We start from the raw sequence: 20,383 nt of genomic DNA, 5'->3' as shown, positions 1-20,383 counted from the left end.
AGGAAGCAAAAAGTACATGTTCATCGATTTATTTACTTATTACAAAAGGCAGTTAAAATACATGGACAAATTGTAAACCCATTAATACCTAACCATATCATTATTACATTATTATAATTACATCGGTCAATTAAAGTGATTCTAAATATGTGTAGTGGATTCAACTGAGTCGCAGACGTACTCTTTGGAGGCAACACATTTATTAAAACCAACACACTTAACACAAAGGGGTAACTGCCTCTTTACCAGATAAGAACCTATGGGCGTAGAACGTAGATCTTTAGATGACAACAGCAACGCAGAACCCCGGTTCCTCTCGGCGACCCGGTTTAAATTCTCGCTGGCCGTGGCTAGCTCCGCCCTTGGCCATGACCACCTTCTCGAACCCTCTAGCAGGATCTCGCCCCGGCACGTGACCACCCCAGCCCCCACTTGGGGCCTCTGTGTAAATCTTACCCGTCACATGCCTTCCAGGGTCAACCAGAGTGCTTTGGCCTGGGGTAACCTCATTTCATGGCTGACACACTCACACTCCATCCTATAGGAGTCAGCACTGCACGCCACGCGTGGTGCCACTGAGCACTATGACTCAGTGCTCACCGAGCCCCGTCTAGGGCTGGTACTACACCCACATATTCGGGGTATCCGTGATGGTAATACATTGCACGCCGTGCCTCGCTAGAGCCGACATTACCCAGTGACATCCACGATGTCACTACATACGTGATATCCGCCATGTAAGTGCATCGCATGCTGTGCCTCTCTGGGGCCGGCACCACACAGTGACATCCGCGATGTCACTATATGTGGATAAGGTGTATTACATATGAAGTATCGGAAATGACGGCAGGAAACTTCTTGACGGGTAACACACCTTTTATTAAATCTTGACTTGTCACAATACAACGTGTGGTCTCTATTCTTCCGACGACACACTTTACTTAACTCGTGTAGACTCTCTGCCTCTGGCTACACTCTTTACTTAACTCGTGTAGACTCTAGGCCTCTGGCTACACACATCACTCGTCTCGTGTAGACCCTATGCCTCTGGCTACACACTCCACTCGTCTCGTGTAGACTCTAGCTCTCTGGCTACACACATCACTCGTCTCGTGTAGACTCTAGCTCTCTGGCTACACACATCACTCGTCTCGTGTAGACTCTAGCTCTCTGGCTACACACTCCGCATGCTGACACTGCATGCTCACCCTACACTCCGCCTCTGGGTTACACAGAGTCCGGGTCCTCACAGGACAGCAGGACTGGGTACCGCAGGGCCCTGTCTCTTCCTCTCCGTCTTCAGTCTTCGCTGGTTACACTCTCTCCGTGCGCCTCTGCGCATCACCTTATATAGTCCCTCCTCCCGGGAGACGGAGCGGATGCAGACCTCGATGTGAGCATCGCTCCTTAGTGAACCAATCACGACGCGCTATCTCTACGATCCGCTTTCCCCCAGCGCGTGTTTCCACTCATCACCCAATCACGTCGCTCTGCCACCCGATTACTCCCACACCAGCGCGTCACCGGCACCCAGCCAATCAGCACCACACAACACACGATCCCGCGCTGACCCCTGATCCCTCACCGTCAGCGCACGTCACCACACACACATCCAATCCCGACGCGCTGGCACCTGATCGCTACCCCAGCGCGTATCGCCACTACACATATGTAGTGACATACGTCGTCACTACTGTGTCGGGACTGTATGAGCGTAGGGGGTCATCAACACAGCCCAAAAGATCGCCGGCTGCCATCTCCCCACACTGGAAGAACTACACAGTTCACGTTGCATCAAAAAAGCACAGATCATTCTAAAGGACTCTTCACACCCTGGACACTCACTGTTTGAGCTATTGCCATCAGGCAGACGATTCAGATCAGTCAAAACAAGGACAAACAGATTCAAACAGAGCTTTTATCCTACAGCGATCACCACACTCAATAATGCTAATTAATTATTAAGTAACAGTGTTTACAATTGAATGTGAAATAGAGATGTGCAATGACAAAATGTAACCTTATGTGGGTATGTGGGTATACTTGGGCTGTTTTTATATATAGTATAAATTGATTATCTTTCATTTAATTTTATTTTTATTTTCTTGTTTTATTTAATTTAAATTTATGAATGATGCCCTGACTGGTGAGCATTTTAAATTTCGTTGTACTGGTGACAATGACAATAAACGATCTATCTATCTACTGTGTTGGCTCGGTATGGGGGCTGTAGGCGGGTGTCACGGGCGTCATGTCAGGCCGTGACACGCTGCGTGAACCCAACAGGACACGTGACCGGATAGAGGGGAGCTAGGGGCCCCAAGGTGGAGCTCGGTGGTCACGTGGTTTGGGGGACTGAACCTTCCCGAAGGATCGAGAAGGGGGGCAGTTATAAGCGGTGCGTGAACAGAGAGCGGGGCTGTTCAACCTCAGGATAAAGACACCATCAACGGTCTTGGAAGTCTCCGACCTTTGTCCGTGACCAGGCAGCCCGTCAATTATATTCGTGTATCTTCTTATGTGAAGGGGCCTATGAGGTCCTGAAAGTCTTCTTAAATTACACTTCCTGATGGCTACATCAACTTATAATCTAGGCAGTGGTGGTGCATGTCTGTCAACCAGCCCAGTGGAGTCAAAGATTGGTGGATCACGCAAATGATTTGAAACTCCTTCTCCTTGCATCTTCCTTCAAATAATATCTTCCATCCAAAAATATCCTGAAGCAGAAGATTATGTGCAGTGTACACCTATGAACTATCTGCCCATGGATCTTTATGATGATGAGAATATTAGTGCTGGATACAACCACATTGGCCAATGTATTTCTAGCCTTGATCTTAACCTGTGTATTTGTAGTGGGTTTAACTAAGTCGCACACTTAGACTCGGAGACAGCGCATTTATTACTTCAACACAAAGGGGTAACTTTCCCATTAACATGACAACAACCTAGGGTGGTAACCACCCTGGCTAACTACACAGTTTACAAGGTAACTATAAACTTCGGACCAGGACCAGCAGCATTCTGCCCGGGTCCACGTGCTGGAGGACTTGGAGATTGGAGATAGTAGACAAAGGGTTTCCTCCCCGGGACGGACAGCCCAGCTCCCTCTCGGGACTCCGCTTATATTTTTGTCCGGCGTGACCGACTCCGCCCCTGGCCACGCCCCTTTTCCAGAACCTTCACGAAGAAACTCGGTTCCATCAAGTGATCCTCTGTCATTATAACCGGTCACGTGTCCTCCCGGGTCAATTAGGCTGTCATGGCCTTACCTGACCTTCCCTTCAGGTCGACACACACCGTGCCCACTAGGGCCAGTACTGCACCTACAGCATGGTGACATCGAGCGATGTCACTACATATTGATATTTTAATTTGAATGTGTACTGTTATTGAGGGACTGTGAGTTGTCTTGCTGTGGTCTGGGGCTGTTTTTGTTTTTCTGCCATGCCCAAGCATGCATTTATCAATGAAAAATAAGCAGGAATTGCACTCCTATCGTGTTTTGTATTGTGTTATTGTAACATATTGATTTACCCATACCGAGCTCCATAGTTAATTGGATTCCTCCTGCAGTTTAAATTAAGATTGTCATTTTAATTCTAGGTTCTATATCCTGCCTGGCGGGGAGAATGCAGTTCAACAATTATGAACTCTACCTGTCGAATCTCCACGAAGCACCTTAACCTCCCGTTCAGAGATGTCTGTAAGTTGCAGGGTGGGTTCCGTTCACCGCTGAATATTGGAACATGCAAGCTGTTCAGCGTTAATTTTATTTAGAGAGGCATAGCGCCATTGTTTTTAAAAACACTGCAAAAAACTGTACCGACAAGACCGCACTCTATGATAGTGAACACCAAACTGTACCACATGCCCTTCCACATGACCCTGTGACTCTTTCAATTTCTTTTCAATGACGTATGTATGCGGGGAATAGGAATGGGTAAGGGTTAATGAGCACACTAAATTAAATCTCCTTAACAGATTGAAGGAAAATTAACTCTTTCCCCTGTTTAAACAGAACATGTTATTTAATTAAAATTTAAAGTTTCATTTTTTTGTTATTTTAATTATTTTTAATAGTATATATGTTGTTTTTCTCTTAATTGTGATTCTTGAATTTTTTTTTTATGTTAGGTTAGAAACACGAAGTTCATCTGTGCTGTTGTTCAGTTGCCTGGGTAAAAAGTGGGCTAAGTTTTGCCAATGCTAGCCAGGTGACTCAACAACTTAATACAATTGTAATGCGAGCATAAATGGGAAGGCTGGATGTGACGATCTGGAAGGGAGGAGTCAGGGTCACGTGAGAGAGAGGTTATAGAGAAGAGCTCGGAAGAGATCAGGGCCAGTCGATGGAGTGAAGAGGCGGGACCACGTTGGGTTGCTGCCGCGCCATCAGCCACGTGGATGATGGGGCTTGGCACACCATCGGATAGCGGTGTGCGGAGCGAGAGAAGAGGGTGCGGGGCACACGGGGCTAGCGGGGTGGCTAGCGGAGTGTGCGGGGCACACGGGGCTAGCGAAGAGGCTAGCAGAGTGTGCTGGGCACACGGGGCTAGCGGAGTGGCTAGCAGAGTGTGCGGGGCACACGGGGCTAGCGGAGTGGCTAGCAGGGCGTGCGTGGCACGCGAGAGGAGACACTGGTCCCTTGTCAGGACCAGCGGGGTGAAGGACGAGTGGAGGAGCTGAGGAGGAAGCGAGTGCACGGGGCGCATGAGAGACGACGCTGGTCCGAGGAGGAGGCCAGCGGGGTGCGGAGGAGAAGAACCCAAATAAAGGACGAACGGAGAACTACATCGCCTGATCGAGTCCTTTATTACACTGGTGTCAGAAGAGGAACGAGATGTCGAAACATCTCAAGAAAAGGAAAATACCTGCACCATCTTCACAAGATGAAGAGGACCTTCCTCCGGCAGTGAGAGTCCCGACCATGGAAGGCGTGGGCGACACGTGGCAGTTCAGCATGAATCGCTGCGGGCCGTTCTGCTGGATTTTGTCACCCTGGTGGCGCCGGCAATGATGCCAGATCGGCCACGCGGCGGGCCTGCAAGCGGTGAGCCTTCGAGTGGGGCTGAGCCGTCCGCCATTGGGGCCTGGCCCACGCTTCCCGCCCTCTCCGACACGCGGCAGGACGCCGCCATCTTGGGTGTGGTCGGGGACGAATGGCGGGAAGCCGCCATCTTGTCGCCGCCGCGGCGGGAAGCCGCCGCCATCTTGAACAACGCGGCGAAGAGGCGGCCATGCGCTGCCATCTCGGAGGCGCCGCGTGGTGTGCATCCTGCTGCTGAGCTGCTGTTTTGCGGGGAGGAGCCGCAAGGAGAGGACGCCAACGCTGCTGCTGCCGGGGCGGGAGCACTCCCGTCCTGGCTCGTGTGCGAGACACAGGAGCAGTCGCGGGAGCACGCCGCGCTCACCATCCGAGTTCTGTGAGGCGTCTCAAGTCACCACCCTGCCGTCCTCTGCTCACTGCAGCCCCGGGCGAGTCGTGACGATATGCACCCGGCCCTAACACACACTTCACCCATCTAGCGTGTGCCGGGGGGCGATTGTTGTCATGTCTCGAGCATGCGGAGCGCGGTTCGGGTTGTGTGTGTGTGTGTTGAGGAAGGACGCGCTATCTGCTTGTTTGCTCGGTGTCAAATAGTGTGTGTGCGTTGCGGCATGGAGATGTTATCTTGAGGGCGAAGTTAATTATTAATTCGGTTGCGTCGTGTATCCTGCGCTGTACCATCCCGTGGTTTGCCGTGTGCGACGTGGTTAATTGAAAAAAAATGTTTTGTTGCTGCTGCATGGTACGACAGAGTTAATGGTGTGTATGTCTGCAGCTCTGCTTGCGATTGTGCATAATGTACGCTTGTAATCACGAAATGCTGACTGCATGTACTGTATAGACTGTTTTCTGTACGGGTACGGAGTGCGGTGCATTGTTTGACCATTGGGTTCGGAATTGTTATTAGTTGTGCGTACCTGTTCGGAAATTGGTCAATTCGTGGGGGACCCAAAAATTTTGGTTGTATGGGTGTTCATGCACCCGAGATTGCGTGTGTGTTCAAAGCAAATTGCGAGTGTTGCGAGATGGGGCCGTAAATTGCCGCCAAGTGGCGTCGCTCTTTCTGTTGATTGCATGCGGCCAGGGGTTGCATTGCGAGTTGGTGTGTGTGAGCAATGTGTCTTCGTCAACCATGGGTAAAAATTCCCCCGATATGACTGCTGTGCGCAGCGAGCTGCGGCTGTGCGTCCTATCGTTGGGGGTTGTTAAAACGTGACGGGGGATGTGTGTTGTGACCCCCAGCAAAGGGCAGCTGGGGTGCACGCACGGGGAAAACTGGCGACGTGCTCGCACGTTGGGCCGCCATTTTCAGCGTGCGCGGGAAATCGCGGGGATGCGCTCGGCGCATGGGGCTGCCATTTGAGCGCGCACGGGAAATCGCGGGGATGCGCTCGGCGCAAGGGGGCCGCCATTTTGTGTGCGCGCGGAAAATCGAGGGGATGCGCTTGGCGCAGGGGGCCGCCATTTTGAGCTCGCGTGTTGTGCGCAATGCTGGTGTGTTGACGCCCATCGGGGTAACAGGAGCATAATGGGCCCGTGTCTGACTAATGGGGGAAGTGTCATTGCACCAGCATTTGGGACAGAGATGCTGGCTGGGTTATATTCTGAGGCAAATACTTCACCAGTATACGCCAGCCATTGTTGGGTGGGTGATGCTCGAGTTGGGGTCACACCGGCCTATGGCCGATGGCTGACCTGACAGCCCGGAGGCGAGACACTCCGTGGTTTGTCTCAAACTAATGGGCCGTGTGCTCATGTGGCTCGGGGAGTCGTGGTTCAGTTGTGCGGTGGCAGACTGAACCTGGTGTGCTGAGGGCTCACGGGATTCAGGAGTAGAGGTTCCGTTACGTGGCAGCGAACGGGGAGACCTGGCTACCATGGGGCGGGGATTCCCCTTGCGGGTCCTCCAGCGGGAAGGGCCGCGGACTTATTCCGCTCTGGGTTAGGACGTTGCCCCGTGGGGGGGGGGGGGGGGGACGATGGGGTCTGGCCTTGCCAAGGGATAAACCTTCCCTTGTCTGTAAAGCGTCAGACTATAAGATGCTGGGGTGGGTCCATTGGTGATGGGATAGTACGAGATGGAGCGTGGCTGAGTTTTTGCGATGTGCCATTGTCTCGTCCAGGAAATTGCACTGGCCGAGTGTATGGCCAGTGGACGTGGCTGTGATTGGACGACCACGGTGAGGGTGAGGGCGAGTTAAATGTTACCGCTGGGGAGCGTGGCTCTCTCCACGAGAGGGTGTGTGGCTGGGGGCTTTGTTGAGAATGACAGTGGGTAGATGCTGTGTACGTGAGATGTCTGTGCTGGTCTTCAAGGGAGAACTGCTGATGGGCAAGAGCAGGACATTTTTTGTTGTCACGTGTAAATAATATTTTTTTAGTTAAAATGTAAATACTGGGGCAATTGGGTAATTATTGGGGTTCTTTTTATGCGGGGCGGATTTCGCATCTCCACTACCCTGGAACCGGGTGGCTGTCGTGTACGACATGCGGATGTGCGTTCGTTGTGCTGTGCCTCAGGGGGTTGGATTCTCCTTCTCGTCACAGATCTTCGGCGCCTGCCACACTGGGTGTTACCGGTTGTGCTAACCGGATGTGGACTTGAAGGGGGAGTGGAGAGCCTGTTCGTCACTCCTGCTCTACCAGTTGCTCTCTGAAGTTGGACTTGAGCCAGGCAGATGGACCAGAAACACGGACACACTCTAAAACACCGCATTCCTGGTTTAGGCGAGTCGGCCGTTCTTGCGTGTCGGTTGCCGTTGTTGTGCATTGTTCCATTCTTAATTCTTGTTGCTTGTTGCGCGGAGGACGGGCCGGTGTTCTGTGCCGGATCCTGATCCCTCCTCTTTCGTTACTTGTGTTGTTGTTATAATCTCCATTGCGTCTGGGGTGATTCCTGATGGTCTGGTTGTCGCTCGCATTATTTTATCCTATTGCAGCCGACCGGCTAGATTTTTCATCAGGGGGGGTGGGTCATGTAATGCGAGCGTAAATGGGAAGGCCGGATGTGACGATCCGGAAGGGAGGAGTCAGGGTCACATGGGAGAGAGGTTATAGAGGGGAGCCCGGAAGAGATCAGGGCCAGTCGATGGAGTGAAGAGGCGGGACCACGTTGGGTGGCCGCCGCGCCATCAGCCACGTGGCTGATGGGGCTTGGCACACCGTCAGCTAGCGGTGTGCGGAGCGAGAGAAGAGTGTGCGGGGCACATGGGGCTAGCAGGGTGGCTAGCGGAGTGTGCGGGGCACACGGGGCTAGCGGGGTGGCTAGCAGAGTGTGCGGGGCACATGGAGCTAGCGAAGAGGCTAGCAGAGTGTGCGGGACACACGGGGCTAGCGGAGTGGCTAGCAGAGTGTGCGGGGCACTCGGGGCTAGCAGAGTGGCTAGCAGGGCATGCGTGGCACGCGAGAGGAGACGCTGGTCCCTTGTCAGGACCAGCGGGGTGAAGGACGAGTGGAGGAGCTGAGGAGGAAGCGAGTGCGCGGGGCGCGTGAGAGACGATGCTGGTCCGAGGAGGAGACCAGCGGGGTGCGGAGGAGAAGAACCAAAATAAAGACAAACGGAGACCTACATCGCCTTTATTACACAATGAACTCACATATAGACTCATAGCGATAGATGAAGCTATATAAAGACTAATGGAGATACAGATATACTCATGGAGACATATAAACTCATAAATATGTAGTGACTGGGAATGTCACTGTGTGGTTCCGGGCCTGCAAGGCCACAGCAGATGTTATTTTGTCATTATGAGTAGCCCGGTTACTGGGCATAGTAGCAGCCCTAGTGGGGCTTGGGTGAGCACTGGTTACCGCGAGGACACCATGTACAGTGTGCGGTGCGGGCTCCCGGTGAGGGAGCGAAAGAGAGTGTCAGCCAGCAGGGTTACATTGGGGCATGATATGCTGGTTGACCTGCCGACACGTGACCGGATGATATTGGAGGGGAGCCACCGGTGGACAGGGGCCACTGGGCGGTCACGTGGTATAAAGGAGCTCTCGGGGAGCCTTTGGAAAAGAGCTCGAGAGATCGAGAAGGTAGGCGGGGCGAGAGACGGAGCCAGCCCCGTCCCAGGCCAATATAACGGGGGTCCGTGAGGGGCCCAGGGTTCTTGTCTGTTGGTGAGAGAAGATTCACATCGGGTTGAAAAAGCCTTTAGCCACGCGGTCCGGGACCCAGCTTGTGGTCCGGACCGGGATAGCGGGATCGTGTCTAGTTATGCCATAGCGTAGTTAGATGGGCGTTCAACACCCGAGTGTAGGTTACATTATGTTGTGTTGGTGTTAATGTAAATAAAAGGTCTTGCTCCCAAGATAACATCTGCGACTCAGTTGGACTCACTACAAATACATAACGCCTCAGAGATACAGATCATCGATTATCTGGTGGCGTAGCGGGAAAAAGGGGTGCTGGATTTCCAAAAATGCTGGATAATCACAAATTATTACGTAGAAATAGAGAAAAATAAATATCCTACTCTAAAAAGTTACCTTTTTACTGTACCATAATTACGACTCAATCTCGAAGATTCTGAATGGAGTGATATACGTACTATACACTCTTGTTTCAATTATTTGTTTTTGACAATTGCCAGACTGATGCAGTCTTTATATCGGTGCTCCAGTGAAAGTCGAATAACTTTTTGATGGATGGCACTGTATATTTTAAGTTTTTTATTTGTTATATTGCATGAAAAAATTATATGCGTTCAGTATTGTCATTGTTTAAGTTAACACGTAGGCTTTCGCGACCAATATCATCCATAATTGAGTTTTTTTGGGTTCGATCGCGTAAATATATAAATGTGTCATTAAAACGCGCCACCACCCGACAGCCATCTAGTAAGGGTTGTCACGTAAACAGAACATGCCAATTCGTTACTAGCACGTCACTAGTGTAGTGACATAAGAAGGGAGGGGCTGCTGGGGGCTCTGGGACCCTGGGCGGCCCAGGCGCTTGGGCCCCTTGGCGCCAGGCGCTGGGTTCCCAGGCGGCCCAGACGCTTAAGCCTCTTGGCGCCAGGCATTGGGTTCCCGGGCGGCCCAGGCGCTTAAGCCCCTTGGCGCCAACAACGGGGGGGGCTGTGTGTGCTCTGTGGGATATCTGGGGGCGCACACGGCCCCACCCCTCGTTGGGGACTAGGCATAAAAGGGGAGCTCCCTGGACGATCAGGGCCAGTTGTAGCTCAAGACCCAAGACCCAAGACCAGCCATCTCAGGACACTGGGATGTTGTGAGAGCCAGTGGTGGGACTCTGGAACTCCCGGCTCTACGTCCTTGTGAGGGCGAGTTCCAGAGCGTAGCCAGAGTAGTGTATCTAGGCTGTGTACCTCGGCTGTAACAGGGGATCAGGACTGTTGGAGTGTTGGATTGTAATAAAGAAGTTACCTCTACAAGTGTCTCCGGAACCCATTACACTAGCATGTGACAAATTGGCATGTACCTGTTTACGTGACAACCCTTACGAGTTGGATGTCGGGTGGTGGCGGGTTTTAAGTACACATTTATATATTTACGCGATTATAACCCAAAAAACCTCTATTATGGATTGTTTAAGTTGTTGTATGTAGTTTATAATGTACTGTATATAATATTTGATACTGAAATCGGGCATAGCTACTTTTTTTGTCAGGCACACTGTGCCGATTGCTGGATTGGTTACAGCCTTTGGAGCTGTTTTGCCGGTTTCGCCGGATCAGCCTGGGACCGCAGGAAAATATTGGAAGCCGTATATAATTGTGTGCCGGATAATCGATAATCTACTATACATATAAATACAGAGTGACTCATAGAGATACATAAAGACTGGATAAAAAGTGGGCGTGGTTTTTCCCAATCCTGGTCGGCTGGCTCAACAACGTAATTAATGAATAATATGTTTGGGATAAAGTGTTGTCCCTTGCACGCGTGAGTTTTCTCTGTGTTGTTTGGTTTTTCTCCCACGTGTAAACACTCATTCATTGGCCAATAACACCTACATACATAGAGGACCACAGAGCTTGGGGGGGATTTAGTGCCGCTCATCACCTGGCAGCTACCATACCACTCACATGCGGCGACTTGCACTTCCAAGTCATTCCCTCTCTCTCTCTCTTGGAGAGTGGGTAAATATTGTGTACGGTCCAAGTTGAAATTATTATAACTTATCGATATTCATTAAAATCACCATTGTAGTTGTCATCAAAGTTATAATCTGCATCATCATCATCATCAGTGTTTTACGAAGCACTTGGCCATCGAAAAAGGGGGGGGGGAAACAAAAAGTGTAGTATTTCTTCGTGGTCGACACCTCTATTCGGTGACATCTCCAAACAGTAGTACATTCGCCGCTTGCTGCAGATGTCCGCAGTTCGAATCTGGCAGGATGGCCTGGTTAATACTCTGGGTGTATTAACCTGGGTGTATTAACCATTAATTATATGTCATCTGCTTCACTATGGAAGTAAATAAAACATTTAAATCATGTTTGTGTGCTGGTGTCAGTCTATTTGACAAAGTTGAGAAAGGACACCACAAATTGCTCGACTGGGATAACATATAGCAAACATTGGACCTCCTGATATAATGAATGCCCACTTGCACGCTGGTGCTGAGTCACTGTGTGCTTACACAGGGACAGCTGCTACTCGGTGTTCTCTTAGAATGTTTGAGATTAGATGTAATATAGGTCGCTACCCCTATCACTCCTCCTCCCACTGCCCCTATCACTACCCCAACCCATATCCATAGAAATAATATTAGTTCAAGAATAGGATCTTGTTTGCCACGTGCTACCTCCGCCCGTATGAGGTATGATAATTATTGTGTTACTTAAACATTTTAAAGTATTTTTTTCTAGAGTTTGAATGTGCGTTGATAAACCAACCTCAACGTAAAATGACGAGTGAAATTGTACTTACTCATTGATTCAGATGTAGTTGAAGTTGTGAAGGCTGAAAGAGAATCAAATAAACAATAATTGGGTCATTGGAATTAGTAAAGTCTGGTTTCTTGAGCAGCAGGTTTAAATGGTCTGGTTATGAACATAATTCGTTTCTGAGACCTGTTCGTAAGTAGAACGGTTCGTAAATCGGATCACAATAATACATTGTATTTAAATTCCCATATGGTGGTGTTTATGAAATGTGTTCCAGTTCAACAAAAAGGAAAGCATTATTAAACTCATACTTGAACATTTGCATGTAACACTGTAAAACATGTTTTATAGTAAATGCAATTTAAAATAAACATTAATTGAAAAAAATATTTTATCTCAGTTACTGATGCTAGCTGGTAGTCGGAAGGGGGGGGGGCAACGAGTTGCCACAATTACGCACACACACGGAGCACATGCACACACCAATACCCGCTATTTGCTAAGTGACGGTGATGTCACCACGGCACCTGTGCCAGGCCAGGTGCACTTTGAGGCCACGTGAAGTGTGTTGTATATATATGCCTTTTTCCAAAAATGTATATTAACAATGATTCTGCCTATTGTTTTTATAAGTTTGACCTGGATGTAGAGCTGGGGCAAGGAAGTAGCCATAAAATGTAATAAAAAAAACCGGTGCAAGGAGCGGGGGTATAGTGGGATTCAGGGGAAATCTCTACCGGGCTTCAAAGTCCTCCATAAAACACGGACAAACAGCAGGGGCCACGGATCTCCTCGGACGGACGGCGAGAGCAACAGGGACGGGGAACATTGCAACTGGTGATATTTATTTTTTCAACAGTAAAAAGTCGAAGCTTAGCTATTTCGTCAAACTCAGGATATCAAAATATAACTTGAATAAGCACGGATCCCTGGTGATACAGACGGAGATCAAAGGTTAATAAAACCCTCGGAATACCTGTGGTAACTATGGTATAACACAAATCTTGGTGAGGCATGAGCCAAATAATAATTATCTTTGGTTCTTTTGGTAAAGTCACGTAGAAAGAAATTCAATAAAATAAATAACAACCATGAAGTTTTAGACCGAGGGTCATTCGGAAGAAATACAATGCGAAACAGGTCAATCACACACGACCAAGATAATATGTATTCCATAGGATCAGAGCCTCACCAACCGCCTTTGTCTTCCAGCAGTAAATCGTGATGCAGGGGGGCGCCTCCCCTTTAATATATAAAATACCACGCTGTAAACATTGCTCAAAACACTACTCAAAACGTACTTTGGGTTACTGCAGAGTCAAATTCTGCGGAAAGTGGTACGGTACCAAGCTATAAGAGGCAAAATAATAATAAATATATAAGAGTAGCCTATACATAAAAAATACTATGTGGAGTTTGTAATCACATTGAGCTGAATTCAACACATTTCTATTATTTATTTATTGTATTTTACTCAGTTTTGTTCGAATAAAATCAACCATCAATAACTGAGTAGAATTTAATTGTATTTTATCAGGAAAGTATGCAAAAAATTTATAAATTTTACTAATCGGGAGGTTTTTTAATTTAATTACGTTACACTTCCGCCCCAACTCAAGGCATTTTTTCGCGCCACGTGGATATCAATCACCTTCCACATACACGTTTCAGGGACTGCTATTCTCCCAAAGGTAAGACATGTTTAATTATTTTAGCGAACATTTTTTTTACAAAGTTGTGGTAGCAGTTGAACATTGTTTTACGTTACTGCAAGTTACCAGCATGCCAATTTAACTGGCTGTAACGTATATCAGAATTAACTAGCACAACGTTAGGCCTTTCGAAGTCAGTCTGATTCGACTAAAATAATGACACTATAATTTTTGTTCTGCACTCAAAAAAGTAACGTGCGTGATTAAAACTAGACTATATTCATTCTGATCACAGCGCGTACCGAACCGAAAGTCATGTACCTGCCGTTACACCTCTAGTATATTATATCTATGTGTTGATGTAAGTACAGTATGCAAACGTTAGATAGCTTGCCAACAGTTAGTTAACGTCACCTTTACGTTGTGGCTAGCTTGTTGTGTAGTTGCTAGCTAGCTAGCTGATGTGAGTAACAAGAAGTTGATGATTCTAGATTTGAAGCTTTCGTGACTGTAAGTGTAATGCGAGCGTAAATGGGAAGGCCGGATGTGACGATCCGAGAGGGAGGAGTCAGGGTCACGTGGGAGAGAGGTTATAGGAGGGAGCCCGGAAGAGATCAGGGCGAGTCGATGGAGTGAAGAGGTGGGACCACGTTGGGTGGCCGCCGCGCCATCAGCCACGTGGCTGATGGGGCTTGGGAAACCGTCAGCCAGGCGCACGGGGCTAGTGGAGTGGCTAGCGGAGCGTGCGGGATGCACGGGGCTAGCGGAGCGTGCGGAGTGCACGGGCTAGCGGAGTGGCTAGCGGAGCGTGCGGGGTGCACGGGGCTAGCGGAGTGGCTAGCGGAGCGTGCGGAGTGCACGGGGCTAGCGGAGTGGCTAGAGGAGCGTGCGGGGTGCACGGGGCTAGCGGAGGGGCTAACAGGGGGTGCGTAGCACGCGAGAGGAGACGCTGGTCCGAGGAGGAGGCCAGCGGGGTGCGTAGGAGAAGAATCTAAATAAAGGACCAACGGAGAGCGACATCTTGTGAAGGAGTCCTTTATTACATTGGAGTCAGAAGTGGACTTTTTCAAGGCTAAATAACATCGAGGAAGATGGCCGAGAACTTGAAAAAGCGTAACCCACTTGTTACGTCTTCCAACGACGAAGAAACGGCCGCCGGCGCACGTCCTCCAGCGACCACGTGGCGGTCCAGCTTGAATCGCTGCGGGCCGTTCTGCTGGATTTTGTCACCCTGGTGGCGCCGGCGACGATGCCGGATCGGCCACGCGGCGGGCCTGCAAGCGGTGAGCCTTCGAGTGGGGATGAGCCGTCCGCCATTGGGGCCTGGCCCACGCTTCCCGCCCTCTCCGACACGCGGCAGGACGCCGCCATCTTGGGTGTGGTCGGGGACGAACGGCGGGAAGCCGCCATCTTGTCGCCGCCGCGGCGGGAAGCCGCCGCCATCTTCAACATCGCGGCGGAGAGGCGGCCGTGCGCTGCCATCTGGGAGGCGCCACGTGGTGTGCGGCCTGCTGCTGAGCTGCTGTTTTGCGGGGAGGAGCCGCAAGGAGAGGACGCCGACGCTGCTGCTGCCGAGGCGGGAGCACTCCCGTCCTGGCTCGTGTGCGAGACACCGGAGCAGGCGCGGGAGGACGCCGCGCTCACCGTCCGAGTTCTGTGTGGCGTCTCAAGTCACCACCCTGCCGCCCTCTGCTCGCTGCAGCCCCGGGCGAGTCGTGACGATATGCACCCGGCCTTAACACACCTCACCCATCTAGCGTGTGCGGGGGGGGCGATTGTTGTCATGTCTCGAGCATTCGGAGCGCGGTTCGGGCTGTGTGGGTGTGTGTGTGTTGTGGATGGACGCGCTATCTGCTAGTTTGCTCGGTGTCAATTAGTGTGTGTGTGTTGCGGCATGGAGATGTTATCTTGATGGCGAAGTTAATTATTAATTTGGTTGCGTCGTGTATCCCGCGCTGTACCATCCCGTGGGTTGCTGTGTGCGACGTGTTTATTTTGATAAAAAAAAACATTTGTTGTTGCTGCAAGGTACGACAGAGTTAATGGTGTGTCTGCCTGCAACTCTGCTTGCGATTGTGCATAATGTACATTGTAATCGCGATATGCTGACTGCATGTACTGTATAGACTGTTTTCTGTACGGATACGGAGTGCGGTGCATTGTTTGACCATTGGGTTCGGGATTGTTATTAATTGTGCGCACCTGTTCGGAAATTGGTAAATTCGGGGGGGACCTAAAAAATTTTGGTTGTATGGATGTTCATGTACACGAGATTGCGTGTGTGTTCAAAGCAAATTGCGAGTGTTGTGAGATGGGGCCATAAATAGTCGCCAAGTGGCGTCGCTCTTTCTGTTGGTTGCATGCGGCCAGGGGTTGCATTGCGAGTTGGTGTGTGTGAGCAATGTGTCTTGGTCAAATATGGGTAAAAATTCCCCCGATACGCCTGCTGTGCGCAGCGAGCTGCGGCTGTGTGTCCTATCGTTGGGGGTTGTTAAAACGTGACAGGGGTGTGTGTTGTGACCCCCAGCAAAGGGCAGCTGGGGTGCACGCACGGGGAAAACTGGCGACGTGATCGCACATTGGGGCCGCCATTTTGAGCGTGTGTGGGAAATCGCGAGGATGTGCTTGGCGCAGGGGGCCGCCATTTTGAGCGCGCAGGAGAAGCCTCGGTGGGGCGCTTCGCGCGGGCCGCCACCATTTTGAGTTTCCACGTCGAGCCGCGGGGATGTGGTTATAGATGTCATCCCTTGACTCTTGTGTTGCGCTCTAACTTGTGTGCGTGCATTGCGTGTTGTGCGCAATGCTGGCGTGTTGGCGCCCATCGGGGTAACAGGAGCATAATGGGCCCGTGTCTGACTAAGGTGGGGGCGTGTCATTGCACCAGCATTTGGGACAGAGATGCTGGCTGGGTTCTATTCTGGGGCAAATATTTCACCAGTATACGCCTGCCATTGTTGGGTGGGTGATGCTCGAGTTGTGGTCACACCGGCCTATGGCCGATGGCTGACCTGACAGCCCGGAGGCGAGACACTCCGTGGGTTGTCTCAAACTAATGGGCCGTGTGCTCATATGGCTCGGGGAGTCGTGGTTCAGTTGTGCGGTGGCAGACTGAACCTGGTGTGCCGGGGGCTCACGGGATTCAGGAGTAGAGGTTCTGTTACGTGGCAGCGAACGGGGTGACCTGGCTAGCATGGGGCGGGGATTCCCATTGCGGGTCCTCCAGCGGATAAGGCCGCGGACTTGTTCCGCTCTGGGTTAGGACGTTATTGAATGTATAAGGGAACATTGCCCCGTGGGGGGGGGGGGTCGATGGGGTCTGGCCTTGCCAAGGGATGAACCTTCCCTTGTCTGTAAAGCGTCAGACTATAAGATGCTGGCGTGTGTCCATTGGTGATGGGATAGTACGGGATGGAGCGTGGCTGAGTTGTTGCGATGTGCCATTGTCTCGTCCCAGAAATTGCACTGGCCGAGTGTATGGCCAGTGGACGTTGCTGTGGTTGGACGACCACGGTGAGGGTGAGGGCGAGTTCAATGTTACCGCTGCGGAGCGTGGCTCTCTCCACGCGAGGGTGTGCGGCTGGGGGCTGTGTTGAGAGTGACAGTGGGTAGATGCTGTGTACGTGAGATGTCTGTGCTGGTCCTCAAGGCACGACTGCCGGTGGGCAAGAGCAGGAAAAATTTTGTTGCCACGTGTAAATAATATTTTAGTTTAAATGTAAATACTGGGGCATCCATCGCGTCTATTTTGGGTATTTATTGGGGTTTTCCTTACGCGGGCCAGATATCGATCATCTCCACTACCCTGGGGCCGGGTGGCTGTCGTGTACGACATGCGGATGTGCGTTTTGTTGTGTTGTGCCTCAAGGGGTTGGCTTCTCCTTCTCGTCACAGATCTTCGTCGCCTGCCACACTGGGTGTTACCGGTTGTGCTAACCGGATGTGGACTTGAAGGGGGAGTGGAGCATCTGTTCGTCACTCCTGCTCTACCAGTTGCTCTCTGAAGTTGGACTTGAGCCAGGCGGATAGACCAGCAACACGGACACGCTCTAAGACACCGCATTCCTGGTTTATGCGCGTCAGCCGTTCTTGCGTGTCGGTTGCCGTTGTTGTGCATTGTTCCATTCTTAATTCTTGTTGCTTGTTGCGCGGAGGACGGGCCGGTGTTCTGTACCGGATCCTCATCCCTCCCCTTTCGTTACTTGTGTTGTTATAATCTCCGTTGTGTCTGGGGTGATTCCTGATGGTCATGTTGTCGCTCGCATTATTTTGTCCTGTTTCAGCCGAGGACGGCTGGCTTTTCTTTTGGGGGGAGGGTCATGTAATTCGAGCATAAATGGGAAGGCCGGATGTGACGATCCGAGAGGGAGGAGTCAGGGTCACGTGGGAGAGAGGTTATAGGAGGGAGCCCGGAAGAGATCAGGGCGAGTCGTCGATGGAGTGAAGAGGCAGGACCACGTTGGGTGGCCGCCGCACCATCAGCCACGTGGCTGATGGGGCTTGGGACACCGTCAGCCAGGCGCACGGGGCTAGTGGAGTGGCTAGCGAAGCGTGCGGGGTGCACGGGGCTAGCGGAGTGGCGAGCGGAGCGTGCGGAGTGCACGGGCTAGCGGAGTGGCTAGCGGAGCGTGCAGGGTGCACGGGGCTAGCGGAGGGGCTAGCAGGGGGTGCGTGGCACGCAAGAGGAGATGCTGGTCCGAGGAGGAGGCCAGCGGGGTGCGGAGGAGAAGAATCTAAATAAAGGACCAACGGAGAGCGACATCTTGTGACCGAGTCCTTTATTACACAAGGATTCATACTCTTAGGCTTTTTCGGTAAAGTCACGTAGGTAAAAATAAAATTAATAATAGAAATAAAATAATAAATCACGACGTTTCGGGCGCAACACGAGGGTCCGTCATCAGGTGGGACAACCACAGCAAGAAACAAATGCTGAAGTGGGCAAAAGAGCCACTGTAACAAGGGGCTACATAGGTAAGAGACGGGGAAGGAGCCAGGGAGGAGAGAGAGGAGGGGGGGAAGTGGGCGGAGCTGGGAGTGGGAGGAGGAAGACACTGGAGAGTTTAGGGGGGTTTTGGGTGAGTTTAGGGGGGTTTTCGCTGAGTTTAAGCGGGTTTTGGCTGAGTTTAGGGGGGTTTTGGCTGAGTTTAGGGGGGTTTTGGCTGAGTTTAGGGGGGTTTTGGCTGAGTTTAGGGGTTTGTGGCCGAATTTAAAGGGGTGTTGGCTGAGTTTAGGGGGTTTTGGCTGAGTTGGGGGGGGGGGGGTTTGGCTGAGTTTAGGGGGGGTTTGGCTGAGTTTAGGGGGTTTTTGGCTGAACTTAGGCGGGTTTTGGCCGAGTTTAGGGGGGTTTTGGCTGAGTTTAGGGGGGTTTTGGTTGAGTTTAGGGGGGTTTTTTGGTTGAGTTTAGGGGGGGGGGCGAGGGGCAGAGGGAAGGGGTTATCTGAATGTGGTAGCCAGTGAATGTAACGTGTTGGGGGGGGTGGGCGGGGCTTAAAGAGAATAATCAGTGTACCTCGACTACGGGTTGTAACCGGTGTTGGCTGACAATCTAAAAACAAAAAAGGCAGTGCTGTTAAACGCTAGGGATGTCAACACTCGGTAAAGTAGAATAGCACCTATCAAATAAGATGGTACAAATGTGTAGTTAAATCTTTTTCACATGGTTAATAACATCTTTATGTTATACATTTTTCTTTATGTTATTAACCATGTGAAAAAGATGTAACTACACATATTTGTAACATCTTAAATGTTATTAACCATGTGAAAAAGATTTAACTACACATATTTGTGAGTTTAGGGGGGTTTTGGCTGAGTTTAAGCGGGTTTTGGCTGAGTTTAGGGGGGTTTTGGCTGAGTTTAGGGAGTTTTGGCTGAGTTTAGGGAGTTTGTGGCTGAATTTAAAGGGGGTGTTGGCTGAGTTTAGGGGGTTTTGGCTGAGTTTGGGGGGGGGGGGTTGCTGAGTTTAGGGGGGGGGTTTGGCTGAGTATAGGGGGTTTTTGGCTGAACTTAGGGGGGTTTTGGCCGAGTTTAGGGGGGTTTTGGCTGAGTTTAGGGGGGTTTTGGTTGAGTTTAGGGGGGTTTTTTGGATGAGTTTAGGGGGGGGGGGCGAGAGGCGGAGGGAGGGGGTTATCTGAATGTGGTAGCCAGTGAATGGAACGTGTTGGGGGGGGTGGGCGGGGCTTAAAGAGAATAATCAGTGTAACTCGACTACGGGTTGTAACCGGTGTTGGCTGACAATCGAAAAACAAAAAAGGCAGTGCTGTTAAACGCTAGGGATGTCAACACTCGGTAAAGTAGAATAGTACCTATCAAATAAGATGGTACAAATGTGTAGTTAAATCTTTTTCACATGGTTAATAACATCTTTATGTTATACATTTTTCTTTATGTTATTAACCATGTGAAAAAGATGTAACTACACATATTTGTAACATCTTTATGTTATTAACCATGTGAAAAAGATTTAACTACACATATTTGTACCATATTTGTACCATCTTATTTGATAGGTACTATTCAACTTTACCGAGTGTTGACATCCCTAGCGTTAAACAGCACCGCCTTTTTAAATCCTTTATATTAAGTTCACTTGCTTGCTTGCTTACGACCGTGCAAATCTTTCGGTCGTTTTTTAACCCACTTCCCGTGATCCAATCGAGTTGACATTTTGCACACAGACTCGTTGTGCGTGACAATGTATTTTCGTGAATTTTTTTTTCCAAAATTTTACACATTTTAGGAAAAAATAAATTATATTTAATTACCAATTGCTTAATGGTGGCAGGCATTCATCTGACCCATAGGTGGCAGCCATCTCAAGCCAGA

General features: G+C 50.4%; 1 protein-coding gene across 3 annotated transcripts in view; it reads right to left on the bottom strand.

Moving 5' to 3' along the window:
* The window catches only part of LOC144733845 (scavenger receptor cysteine-rich domain-containing protein DMBT1-like), a 148,708-nt gene that overhangs the window by 85,227 nt on the left and 43,098 nt on the right, over positions 1–20,383 (bottom strand). For all 3 annotated transcript variants that reach the window (XM_078615848.1, XM_078615850.1, XM_078615849.1), the window contains one exon: positions 11,950–11,982. In XM_078615848.1, the coding sequence (XP_078471974.1) occupies positions 11,950–11,982 (33 nt within the window). The remainder of the gene's footprint in view (positions 1–11,949; positions 11,983–20,383) is intronic.

The sequence above is a fragment of the Lampetra planeri genome, chromosome 48 (genome assembly GCF_965212315.1).
Source record: "Lampetra planeri chromosome 48, kcLamPlan1.2.h2, whole genome shotgun sequence".
NCBI classification, from domain to species: domain Eukaryota; kingdom Metazoa; phylum Chordata; class Hyperoartia; order Petromyzontiformes; family Petromyzontidae; genus Lampetra; species Lampetra planeri.
The sequence above is the reverse complement of the archived record's forward strand: the minus strand, read 5'-3'. Positions and strand labels throughout refer to the sequence as shown.